We start from the raw sequence: 13873 nt of genomic DNA on the forward strand, positions 1-13873 counted from the left end.
CTTCTGGAGAAAATTTTTATCTTCAACAACTGAAAATTTCAAAGCAATTTGTCCAGTATTCGAAGAGAAAAGCGACTTTTTAAAAACGTGTCAAAGAACAAGAACAACAACAACAAGAGAGCAATGCTCAAATATATGGACACGCAGAACAATTCCCCAAAAATCATATGCGGTGACCAACGACTAACATACCGGCGGTGACTTACCAGTACCTGTATCGGGATGCCGTGACGGTACAGGGACTGTCATAGATATTTTAGGTCCTGTGACAATTGAAACATCAGGTACCGAACCACAGTCAAACATTTCACATAAAAACGTTACTAAATAACATGCGTCAACTTAACACCAGCCGAATCGGGGTACAATTTTTGGTACAGTTACTGTCATAGCCGTTTAGGGCTGATGGACAATTCGACTACACCAGGGCTGGGCAATTATTTTTGCTATCGGGCCACATTGGAAATTCAAAATGCAGTGGCGGGCCGGACTAAGTGAAGCCAATTGTGCGTTTTTAATGCATTTCATTACACATTTAAATAAAAAAAAGTACAATTGTACTCCGTTGTTTTTATTTAAAGCACAGTTATTAAAACTAGTTTAAAACATAAATATCGCGATTTCGAGACACTACATAGGATCAGAAAAACGCTTGCAAAACAATGCCGAATTTTATCATTAATGCTAAAGAGTGAGTAACTATGCGGAATTAAGACCATGCCTTCGATGACCAAACATTCGTGATTCATATAACTTTGTTGTCACCATAGCATTTTTAACGTAAACAGGGGTCGCTGAAAATTTTAATGCATTGGAAGGCGTTGCGAGCTTAAAAGTTTGGAATGCACTGCTCTAGAATACAACGTCTATCTGCGTATATATATAAAATGTGAAATAAACTGCCGGAATATACTTAATTTTGATACCTATTTTTGCGATACGGGTATATTTAAAATGCATTGATATGGGCACATTTAAATGTCTTGCTTTGTTGTTTTACACTTAACCCGCGATTGCATTGACAAAATATAATCATTCCTACTCTTAAATATCACCGCATGCCGCGGATATAAAAATATGAGATGAAGTGTCGGATTACTTTTATTCGTGTTTTGCGATTTTGTGAAATCAACAAAGGGATTTGTTCTTGCAACAATGACTTGGCTCTATTTTACAGATTTCACAATAGAAAAATCCCTACGTCTGCGATAAAGCCACACTGAGTAAAATTCAATTTAGTACCATGAAAATCGGTTGAATTTACTTCGTGTCATGGGCACCAGAAAATTTTCAGTTTCCAATTTCTACAATTAATCTGTCGCAAGCCTTCCAAATCAATCTTGTTTCTGTCCAGTTTTTAGTATTTTATCAGTTCCGTATGCAAGACATATATATATATATTTATATGTTGAAGGTAATTTGTGATTTGAGTAGAATAATCACCGACGTAAAGGTGTTTACGGTCCAAATAACATCTCGAGCTGACGAAAACAATCGGTCATTTAAAAAAAAAATAAGTCGAATGGTATTGCCGACTTTTTCATTTTCCTAAAAAATTCTTTTGTTTACAGTTAAAGTATATTTTATATGTAAATAAAAAAGAAAGTGTACATCTAGAAACCTGCTCGCGGGCCGGATGAAACGTTGCCGCGGGCCGGATGTGGCCCGCGGGCCGCAACTTGCCCAGGCCTGGACTACACGGACAACTCACCAGGCCTAGGGTGGTGTAGCCAGTCTGCGGACAATTTCATTCAAACCGCTATAAAACAAAAACCAATATATCTAACCCGTTAATTTTTTCACCGTGGGTGCATTGGCGGCATTTATTCCACACGCTAAACCTCGTATTAACTTTCTGCGACAAAGGGTTAAAGCTATACAAATCCCCAAAGTACGGCACTCGAAAGACGTATTTGCGACCGAACGACCAGTGTGCGACCACGGATTTCAAGCCTTGATCATCGTTTCTGCTGCGTCGAGAATATCGCATACGCAGCCATACAGCAATCAAACAGACAAAACACGGTGGTCGCAAATTGGTTGACAAAGATATTATAGGATATATTTCAAGAACACGGTTATTTCGAACAAAACTCGTTAAATTATAAACAAAGCACCACATCACAGCAATCAAACAGACGAAAACACGGTGGCCGCAAATTGGTTGACAAAGATATTATCGACGTATCGGAAATGCACACCCCCTATTCCCCCTCCTTCAAATGTAGAAACGCGAAACTTTCAAATATAGTTAAAAGAAACACAACTCTACCCACCTGACAAGTTTCATCTTTTTATTTCTCATATTTGTATGGATTTTCAAGCTTTTGACAGCTACGAGTTAGTTCAGTGTCACCGCGCTGTGTTACGGTACCAGAACTTCTCTATCTTTAGAAGGTCCTGTCTTGTGACAGCGTGAATTGAAATTGCAAGATGGTCCGTTGGACACAAAATGGCGTCCGATATCCATAGAACGTTTAGTGACGTCATAGCAAACAAAAACAAATCTTACAGAGCTAACAGAAATATTTGAAATAAATAAAAGTAATAGCCTTCTGGAGAAAAATTTCATCTTCAACCACTGAAAATTTCAAAGCAATTAGTCCAGTAATCAAATAGAAAAGCGACTTTTTAAAAACGTGTCAAGGAACAAGAACAAGAACAAGAACAACAACAACAACAACATAATATTGAAACGATCGTTATGTCCACTACGTGTCCAACAACAACAACATAATATTGAAACGATCGTTATGTCCACTACGTGTCCAAAAAATAAATAAATAAAATTCAACGCATACTTTTTCCCGGTGGAGGGAAGTCGCGGTGAACCAAATCTGGGTATGGAGCAGAGGCACTCAAAGTTCAATATCTAGTTCATCTCCAAATTTATAAGGTCGGAAATTACGTTTTCAGAACACTGTTGGGTATGGCCAAGGCAGCTGAATCACCGACAGCTTCCACTAGCAAATATAGCTGACAAGGAAGATCTCTTAAATGAGGCCCCATAGTCTACTCTATAATGACTATACAAAAGCAAATTATATCATATACCTTTACGTTTGAACGTGATATTCGCACAAACTTCTATGGGAAAATCGTATAAACGATCGATACGGGATATTGCTCTAGAGAGAACTTTAATAAAATCGTGTTAGCATATTTATGAATCATTATGCAATTTCGATTATGCTAATGAGAGTGAAATTGTCCTTTTTAATAACAAAGGGGTTTTATTTGCATATATAAACGAACGCTTAGAGCACAACCGGTAATCTCAGAATTGCATCTTGGCGAAAACGTATTTTTTATCTGTGTTAAAAATACGAACGAATTGTATAAAATAAACAAAGTTGGCTTGAATCCACTGCGAAGAATAGATGCTTTTTATGGACTCTTGTCATTTTAGTCCTTTTTGCTGAGTTTACTTACCTATTCTGAAAATAGATAACTTGACTTTCTGTTAACTAAAACGGATTTAGTTTTTGTTTTGTTAGCAATGTGCTTTTGCATTAAATCATAATAATGCCAGATACATTTGCCATTGTTTCAAGTCTCTTGAGCTTGCTTTTTATATTGACGGTTTGTGTTGGACAGGAATACAGCTCGACTGGAAGACAGACAGTTTCACTTCCAGTGGGTAAGTTTTTTAAAATTGTTTTTAGAAGAATTGAACTATCAACTCCTACTTTGATGAAAATTGTTTAGTGAGGTGGTATGTTCTCTGTAAAACTTGCTGAAATGAATCCACGAATAATTATATAAATAGTCAATTTACACTTTTGTGCACAATACATCACTGTAAAGTCATTGAAATCATTTCTTTAAACTATCCAGGAACTATATTTCCAAAAAGCATACCCGAAGTCGAATCAGTTTTCAAGTTTGTTCTCCGAAATTATAACTCTCGAGCTCTGTCAACAGGAAATGTTTTCGGTTTCAATTCTCCCGTTCTGCGATTTCAAGCCTACCTACAAAACGCACAGCCCAACGACAGCTACGGTTTGGTGAAAGAATGTAAGATATGTTACTACCTATGTATTTACAATTTGTGGGAAGATATTAATATATATTTCAAATAGGAATTTCATTTTGTAATATATTATTTATATATATAGAACATTCGTCGTGTCCAGGGCAGTGCCGACAAGCCTATGTAAATGAGCAGACGATAAAATATCATCGTCTTACGAAATTTTTATTTTTTGGTCGGTTTCCATGAAACTTGGGGTTACATTCCGCACGGCACTTTCGATCGAATACACTTTTTTACTCGTGACGTCAGGCTGCTGAAACTAATGGGAATGAATCGTGGCCACATGAATCAAGTCTTGGACGTGATGTCCATTAGTGGTTAATACCCACCGAACAAAACGACACAATAATATTTTTCTCAGAATTTTATAATATCGATATACAAATAATAAAATCTATATGAGACTGCATTTCTGCTATAGAGATTGTAATAGACATAGATTCGGATGGTATTGCAAGGAGCTTTGCGGGACATTAACGAATATTTAAGTTCATTTATTTCTTTTTGAAGTTTGCAATCACATCACGCAAGAAGCGTTTGCGGTACTTGGAAGATTTGAACAGAACACTAAAAATGTTGCCAAACGTTATTCAGAATCATTCAATATTCCATGGATCTCGACCGGGTATGTTATCAATACGATTTTTACGGCTTTTCGAGTGATTTTATTTCGAAATATTTATGATTTGTTTTATTTGTTACTGAACTATTTTGCACCTTTTTTTTTAAACAAACATGTATAACCGATAACCGATGTATACACCAGCGTACAGATAATCATCTTTTACAGCGTATTTTTCAGATGATAATATTGTTATGAATATGTTGCTTTTAAAAATTAACATTTTACAGAACGACACTGCCAGATCAATCCGAATATATAACGTCGTTGTACCCTCCACTTTCTCCAGCTTTACTTTCCCTGACAAACAAGTGGAATTGCAAGCATATCACTTATTTCTATGACATAACAGAAAGTAAGTTTCTTCGTGCTCGTTTTATATTACTCTTCCACGACAAATTGAACATTCCCGAATCTGGTTCACTGACGAATTCACGTAAATCGGTGACGGTGAAATTGTCTTTAGAATGTTGGTTGTATACACCTGGCTTGAGGTAGTACAAAACGGAAAATAAATATTCAATTTTAGGTTTGATCAAAATTTAACTTCAGTCTAAGTTCGAATGTTTTTCTAGTTCATTTAGGCCTGAACCAGCTACTCGATTATTCACTGGAATATAAGTTCAGTGTGAAAGTGCGAAATATGAAAGGAAATCAAAATATTTTGCCGCATTTGAGAGAAATTGCTACTTCTGAAGAACACGTCATTGTATTTGACGTCACAAAAAAATTATCGATAGCAATTTTAAATCAGGTAAACAAAAATTAGTGATTATGACTACCATAAATACCTAGTTCAAAATACAAAAAATATATAATCAATACAATTGCATCATTCGGACGTCACAATGCTAAGATAACCTCTGCATTCATACTGTGACTACGATTTCTACTTTGAAGTATATTGTTTTTTGACAAGAACCCTCTTCTATACGAGAGTTAGGACATAAATAATAATCACCTAACTGTAAACTCATAAAGCTAACATTTCTCGTATTGATATTTTAGCTAGATTCTATTGGAATGCTGACTCCAGAATATCAATACATATTCACGGATTTGGTGAGTGCAATTCGACAAATAGTAAAATGAATTCGTAATTTGAGTGTTTTCATGTAGGATTAAAGCGATGATATTCTGAGATTGTTTCACAGCAACAGTGCTTGCATTTAATAGTTGCTCATTTATTTAGGGTGGTTTACGTGACCTCTGGTCGGTTACGGCTTCCTCTATCATCCAGTCCATGCTTCCAAAAAACAAATAACTGGCTAACTTTTCCTATACCCGACTTGGACTGATAACCGAACGAGAGGCCGTGGTTCGTCATATGATTAAGCCGTCTTATCGGCTTTCCTTCCCCCTGAGATAAATATGTAAATCCTATTCTATCCTATTTTTCCATTCCAATATTTTAAAATTCAATTTTCATTATTTAAAATCAAATAAAACTTAATTCGACTGAATATAACACTGTTATCTTTACAGGCATTAGCTGAGGAAGATTTGATACGATACACAACAGCTGGAGCAAATATAACATTATTTTCAATAACCAATAAACAAACTCGGGAATTTCAAACCTTTCTTATAAATTATAAGAAAACCACAGGTCTTAGTTCAATTACTGTGAGTATCCGCTATCACTTATACATATCTTCACTCTTGTACTGGACAGTTGAGACTAGTCAATTCTCTATCAGGAAACGTGTCACTGTCACTGCATATAAAAATACCAACAAAACATTCGCAGTTTGTTACATGGAATTTTAGCTTTACTCATTATTGGACACAAAATGGACCTATAGATCGTTTTGTTATTACATTGTCGTTGATCATCATGTTGTTAGTATTCCTTTTTTTCTTCTCGTTGTGAAAAATTCCTTTTCTGATTAACTACTGAACCAATTGCTTGTGAACTTTCACTTTCACTATTTTTCGCTAGAAGGATATTAATTTTATTTATTTCGAAAATTTCTGTGGGCCTCGTGAGATTCGTTTATTGTGTGCGATGACGTCATCAAAAATTGCGCACCTTGTGGCGGTTACGTTAGTCGTGAAATTTGTGCTTCTGGCTTTCGTGTTCATATATTTGAGCATTGCCCCCTAGTTCTTATAATTGTTGAATTTTTGAAATATTTGTTCTTTATTTTCCTCAGTACGAAGGTGCTCTGATTTACGACGCTTTCAAGCTTTTGTATATTGGAATGAAGTCGATGTTAAACGACGGATATCCTGCACAAAATTTTGTCAAAGGCAATCTGAATAAACGTCGCTGCCGAGAATTACCTTCAAAGGCATTCCAAACTGGAATGGACATAAACCAAGCACTCAAAAAGGTATTAGTATGAACAAAATGGCATGTGTAGCGGCTTATACATTTTTACATGCCGCAGAATCTATAGGATCATCCGCAGTTGATGGTAAAATTTTTATATCGTGACAATGGAATGAGACAAATTAAAAGATATAAGTATCACTCATAAGCTATGACATTGGCACTATTCGAAATTATTCGTTAATTTCACTATATAGTTTCTTACATACTTTTTCTAGAAATTTCCTGATGTAATTGCGCTTACACGAATGTACAAAGTTGAAAGCAATCTGTGGGGTAAGAGTAATGCGTGTCACGTGAAAGTAAACACGAAATTACCATTTTAAACCATGTACTGTAGGAACTTCTCTGAATGATTGAAATTTTGCAATAAATATATTATTACGTCGATAACCTCGGATTAAAGTCGCCAGTTTTACAGTTGTCTAATGCTGAGCATGGCTCGTGCATGTTGGTGACACAATAAACTGGAAAGAACAGTTGCAATCTACGCAAAAATTCTCATCAATACATGCATCAGATTACTCTTTTCTTTAAGTTAGTTATTGTTACAAATGCTATACACTATGGAATTAAATTTTATCCATTGTTATTTAGACGAAATTTCAAGGTGTCACCGGTCAAGTACAATTCGACAAATACGGACAGAGAGTAAATTATACGATACGAATATTATCAGTAGAAAGAACTGGGATTCAATCGACTGGATACTGGAAACACGACATAACATCAAATAAAACTCTTGGTTTTATTTATCTTAACAGAACCTTGGATCATGACAAAATATTGCAGAAGTACATGAACCAAACTATAATTGTAACAACGATTTTGGTTAGTCCAAATTACATAATCCATATTCATATTCCAACTGACCTTGTAGATAAGGTGAAACTTAATTACCGAAAACACTGTTCCTGTCCGCCTAAACGTGCCATCTCTCGTTGTCTAAGGTTTATTTCCTATGACTTCTACGGTAAATCAATATTTAGGGCATGCATGTTCACCTTGGCTAATATCGATCACGTAATTTTGGCAAAACTGGTTATATCGACAAGTTTGGCCTCCAAACGATGATAAATTACTAGGCACCACAGTTGATAAAACTTCAATCACATCACAGCAATTCGTTGCTTGAGACAACCATGTGTCATCGTATTCAATGTCTTTTTCGTGTGTAATATATCTTTAACAACCGATGCTCAAATCGCCTTGTCCCATCATCCTCTTTCTAATATGCGTTAATTTGTAGGAGGAACCATACGTTTCACTTAAAAAAGAATGGAAATCATTCCAAGGAAACGAAAAATATGAAGGATTTTGCGTCGATTTATTAAACGAAATTAGCAAGATCGTCCCGATGCAATACAAACTACGACCTGTGTTAGATGGACAATATGGAAGTAAAAACGAAGAAACTGGAATTTGGAATGGAATGATTGGGGAAGTAAAGTATAACGTGAGTAATTTAATTTTCTCCATGTTTCGAAATGTGCCAAGGACTAGATTTTACGTGGCGTTTATAATTGACTATGCAATTAACTTATTACTTATCGATTTTAATCGGTAAGTATGTTGATAGGTATTTGTCGGTCTATCTGTTTGTCTGTCTGATAGATGCACGCGATACCTCACGAAAGCGTAATTGAATCTGCTCCAGATTTTGCATGTGCATTCATCATATCTCGGACCAGAAGCTTATTGATTTTGGATGAATTATGTCGTATACTTAGCGAGTTATTAATTAATTAGTGATTGGACACAAGGTGTCACTCTGGAGTAAGAGCGCTGTTTTGGGGGATCCCTAACTTTCGATCGATAAGTCTTCGGTCTCTGACCGATATTCTCGTTTATTAATTAATTAATAACAAGAGAGCTATACTCAAATACATGGAAATGAACATCGAGTAACTAACCACGTTGTCACGCTGGAATAAAAAGTGTTCCCCTTTAATTAAAATAAAGGGCAAAATATTGGGTACCATGAGACTTTGAAAAAATAAAAGTAATAGCCCCCTAGCGACTTCAAACATTTCAAGAACTGAAAATTTAAAATCGAAAATAAAAATAAAAAAATTTTCGAAAACAACAAGACCATCTTAACAAATAATTTAGCGAAAAGACCTATAGGTCCACTTCGTGTCCATAAAATTAATACGTTGATTAGATAAACGCATTGTCGAAGATTTTCTATTAAATCAATCATATAACTGATAATATATCATCTTCTAATTTCTATTTTCATTTTTAACAGGTGGCTCATATGGCAGTAGCACCTCTCACAATTACTTCTGCGAGAGAAGCAGTTGTTGATTTTACAAAACCATTCATGTCACTAGGAATCAGTATCATGATAAAGAAACCAGAGAAAGAAAAACCTCATATTTTCAGGTAAATGATCAGATATTTGATTGTAGCGGTTTAAATTGTATAAAGCATTTATGCATAAATCATTATTATGCATTATAAAGCATTTTGTTAGTAACTAGTCAAAAATGTTCATCACTGTACTCTCAAGGCTGCGAGAAGCCAATAACGGAAATTTCGAAACTTTTGTATCAGTTAAATTAGAACAGTTAAATTAGATGTGAGAACCTTGGGTGTCGCTGCTCGATAACCAGTTTTTGTTTTTTCGCGGTTTCTCTTCCCCAGTAAAACTGTAAATATCATTTTCTTATAGTTTGTGTACAATTTTAGATATTTTACTGGTTGGAAAATATAAACTTGACTTGATTTATTTGAATGAATATTCTCTTAATCGTTATACTTTCTTATACATTTACATAATATACGTGTTTAATATAATAATATTTCACCTTGGAATACGATATTATTCTACTAAATTTTGTTACTTTTATTCATAGTTTTCTTGAACCGCTTGCGCCTGAAATTTGGATTTGCATTGTGTTTGCATACATCGGAGTTAGCGTTGTAATATTCATCATCTCAAGATTTAGTCCGTATGAATGGCACAGAGGTAAGGTTTAACATGAATCTGTGCGTAACAGGCGGGCCACAACCCGGCCCGCTGCCACTTAGCGTGGCCTTGTACACACTCAGATATTTTCCCATCGAGCAAATAATCCGACAGTTTATGTTTAAAAGTCGCTCACAAGGGTAAAAATACGTAATATTTCTCCCCCTTGTTGCTGCGTTGAATCTTTCGCCATTTGCGCGGTGTCTTTATTCCTGAAAGGCTATAAGCAATAGCATTCTCTTTTCCCTTGTCTATATGGCCCACTGACAAAATGTTGAACGCCCCTACTTTAATTTAATCATAGTCCAAAGCTATTATCAAACAGATTATTACTAGCAATAATGAAATATTACTCCAAAATGAAGTATGGTTTTGATTCGATGGAGAGTCATTTTTATTTTTTCTATTTTCAGCAAGTGTTTTGAGAACTAACGACGAAGAGGAAATCGAAAAGTCGGCTGATTTTGGAATTTTCAATAGTTTCTGGTTTTCTCTTGGTGCCATCATGCAACAAGGAGCTGACATTTCCCCGAAGTCTTTTTCTGGTAATCATATATACTTTTATAATGTCAAACTTAATGTCACTTTAATATTTCATAATGGGTGTTTTCTTTATATTTATGAGTATCACCACCCGTCGCCTGCTACAAACATCATACTTGGTTTGAAACAACAACAAAAAAAAGTTTATCATTTGCATTGCACTTATGCATTGCATTTGACTGTCGAATGAACAAATATCGTTTTAGATTCACAATTGGGAGACTATAATAAATAATAATGAAAATATTTTAGGTCGTCTTGTTGGAGGTGTTTGGTGGTTTTTCACATTGATTATTGTGTCGTCATACACTGCTAATTTGGCAGCTTTTCTAACTGTTGAACGAATGGGAACAACGATCAAAGGTGCTGAAGATTTAGCGTCACAAACAGAAATTCAATACGGTACTCTGGCCTCTGGCTCCACAGCTAGTTTTTTTAAGGTATTTCAAGAATTTGACATTCTGTGGTTATCAAATCATTTCCAATTTTGGAATAATTTTTACAGCAATTTACGTTTCTTCATTATGATGTTACTCTAATGAAAATATTTTGCTTTTACTCGATAGGAGATTAAAAAAGAGACTTTCCCATGGAAGTCGTTTCTTTGTAATAGAATATTTTTACTTTGATATTAAAATAGCCTACTAGACTAGTATTCTGTGGAATGCAATTAAAGCTATTTCTTGCAAACGCCAGAAAATATAAAATTTATTAATATTCATATTTCTGACAATAAGCCATTGTCTTCAACTCCCTCTTATTATATAATAAGTATATATATGTATAAATTTTCAATCCGACTATTTTCTTCGCAATTTTTTTATAAGCCAAATACATATGTTTATATTTCAAATTTCAGTAGAATTTTTCAATATATTCGACTTTGATTAGGTTCTCTACTTTTTACAGAACACTCCAATTGCCCTGTATGAAAAAATGTGGAATTATATGAAAAACAAGGAACCTTCTGTATTTGTGAAAAACAATAAAGAAGGAATCGATCGAGTTAGGAACAGTGATGTAAGTATTAGTAAATAAAATCTAGAGATCTAGATTGTCGTTTCCACCTTTATCACCAAATGTATTGTGTACGTAAGCTGGAAACTGGAGTCAAAAGAGTCCATATTTTTACTGCCGGTTTACTGTTATACACACGATTTTCCTTTCAGGGTAAATATGCATTTTTGATGGAGTCAACTCAAAACGACTACATGGCACAACGAAAGCCTTGCAATACAATGAAAGTTGGATCGAATATCGATAACAAAGGATATGGCATTGCGTTACCGAAAGGATCGCCGATATAGTTAGTCAAATATCACTATTTTAATATATATATATATATATTATTATATCTATCATTTGGCATCTCATCAATTATGAGGAAATAATGTCAGCAATAGATTTAAGGGGTTTGGTAGATGGTGATTTAAATGGTTTTTAATAAAAGAAAACCACGCGGGATTTTCTTGGGCCAAGTAAATGAATTCTTACAATTTTTGCAGTTCTTCATTAGAAATTAACTGTATAAGCAGACACCAATATCAGTCACTGCGTTTGGGAAGGACCGGAATTGGCTCGGCATGGACCTTTCCCCGACCTTTAACCCCCGAAAAATTCTTCCTATACTTTACCATTGCAAAATTTTCGGGGCTATTTTAAGAGTGCTTTTGCGAGTTGGCGCCTGTAAAATGGGTTATGTGTTTAAAATCATCATTATGATTCATCGCATACAACAATATGTTAAACGAGGTAATGTTTACGACCACGCTTGAAAATCTGTCCGAGTGAGAAAAGTGTCTGAGCGGATGCGAAAAGCGAGCGTTGTTACGTCAATTTTTGCATCTTGCTGATTGGCTAATGTCACGAAGTAAACAAGGAAGTCGATGCTCGGGGAAAGGTCCATTGCTTTACAATTTATTATATTCTGTGTAAGGGGGTGGGGACTGTTGTAATTATTAATACGTTTACGTGTGAACATTCTCTTTGTTACCTCTAAAACATTTTTTCAGTGATTCCATAAATTTGGCAATCCTAATTTTGCAAGAGAGAGGGAACCTTCAAAAATTGAAAAAATTCTGGTGGTATGACAAAAGTCAATGTACAGACGCGGCACAGTCAAAATCGGTGGGTGGTTTTTGTGGTTCCATTACATTTGAACCCACGTACATTTGAACCCATGACAATTGAACCTGTATGCTATTGCACCTATGGAATAGCACCCGCATATAGATTGAACCCGTGGATATACGCATGGGTTCAAATGTACATGGGTTCAAATGTACGGTCACCGGTTCTTGAATATATATATATTGAAAGTACATGTATCATTTTTAATGTTGATTCAAAGTAATATATGGCAACTTGAATTGTAGGATAAGACCTCTGAACTGGGCCTGGCGAATGTTGCTGGAGTGTTTTATGTACTTTTGGGTGGAATTGTTTTTGCTTTATTTGTTGCATTGTTGGAATATGCCTACAAAGTTGCAAAACTGACTGCGAACAAAAAGAACAAGTTGAAAGCAAGTATGTATAATTAGAATTGAATCCTTTTCGTATTTATCATACTTAATATTTTTCACGTCGATTATTTTCCGCTCAATTCATTCGTTCGTAATTAGTGAAGAATAAATTCATAATCTAGCGAACCAACGAAATTAATTCAAACCCTTGTATTTTAAGAATGTAATAATTGTATGCATCTACTAACACGTTCTGCATCTTCCAAATCGTTCGCGTCCGAAAGATCCACGTCATGAAGAAAATAGAAAAGAAAGAAACAACTTTAATCAGGAACACATTGATATGTTATTCGTGGCAAATGTTATTTATGCAGTAAACATGGTGTTCAATATATATATATATATGTGTGCCGTTTGCTGATTCAGCAGTATATTGTTGTTTGTTTAAAATTTAAACTCTAAATAGACAATGTCGCACAAAGCCTCTTCTGCTGATTGTTACTGATCAATAACATCACTGTAATCGCTGTTACTGTTATTTACATTACACTTCGTGTCAATAATAAATTCACCAATCATTTCATTCGACGATTGGTGCATTGGGTTCAGAGTTAGAAACACGCTTAATTACCCTGTGCGAGAAACATCCAAGGTGTGCGAGTCTCCTCGCTGCCGTGTGGTAATTTAACGCAAGCGCTGGTCGGTCTACGCATCTGTAACGAATACATGGTAAACCGTCACCCACACCCGACATGAAGCGGTAATCAACCGAGAGGCCATGGACAGATAATTAAGCCTTCTTGTAGGATTCTCGCCCCAGGGATAAATATGAGATCCTATTTCTAAGATTTCAATCTGGAAAAGGTTTTCCTTAGCGGTGCCGCTCAAGCTAACAATTTAG

The 13873-nt window shown here is 35.2% G+C and overlaps 1 protein-coding gene across 1 annotated transcript; it reads left to right on the forward strand.

Annotated features, from left to right (window-relative positions):
* Positions 1-3300: 3300 nt before the first annotated feature.
* On the forward strand, positions 3301-13549 carry LOC120326272 (glutamate receptor 3-like). The gene is made up of 19 exons (XM_039392533.2): positions 3301-3640; positions 3838-4017; positions 4547-4661; positions 4889-5013; positions 5234-5412; positions 5667-5720; positions 6144-6284; positions 6815-6994; positions 7591-7824; positions 8243-8449; positions 9245-9381; positions 9855-9967; positions 10381-10512; positions 10763-10950; positions 11420-11530; positions 11680-11816; positions 12523-12637; positions 12886-13036; positions 13193-13549. Exons 1-19 carry the CDS (start codon positions 3526-3528, stop codon positions 13267-13269), a joined length of 2691 nt encoding a protein of 896 aa, XP_039248467.2. The 5' UTR covers positions 3301-3525; the 3' UTR covers positions 13270-13549.
* Positions 13550-13873: the final 324 nt, after the last annotated feature.

The sequence above is a fragment of the Styela clava genome, chromosome 4 (genome assembly GCF_964204865.1).
Source record: "Styela clava chromosome 4, kaStyClav1.hap1.2, whole genome shotgun sequence".
NCBI classification, from domain to species: Eukaryota; Metazoa; Chordata; class Ascidiacea; order Stolidobranchia; family Styelidae; genus Styela; species Styela clava.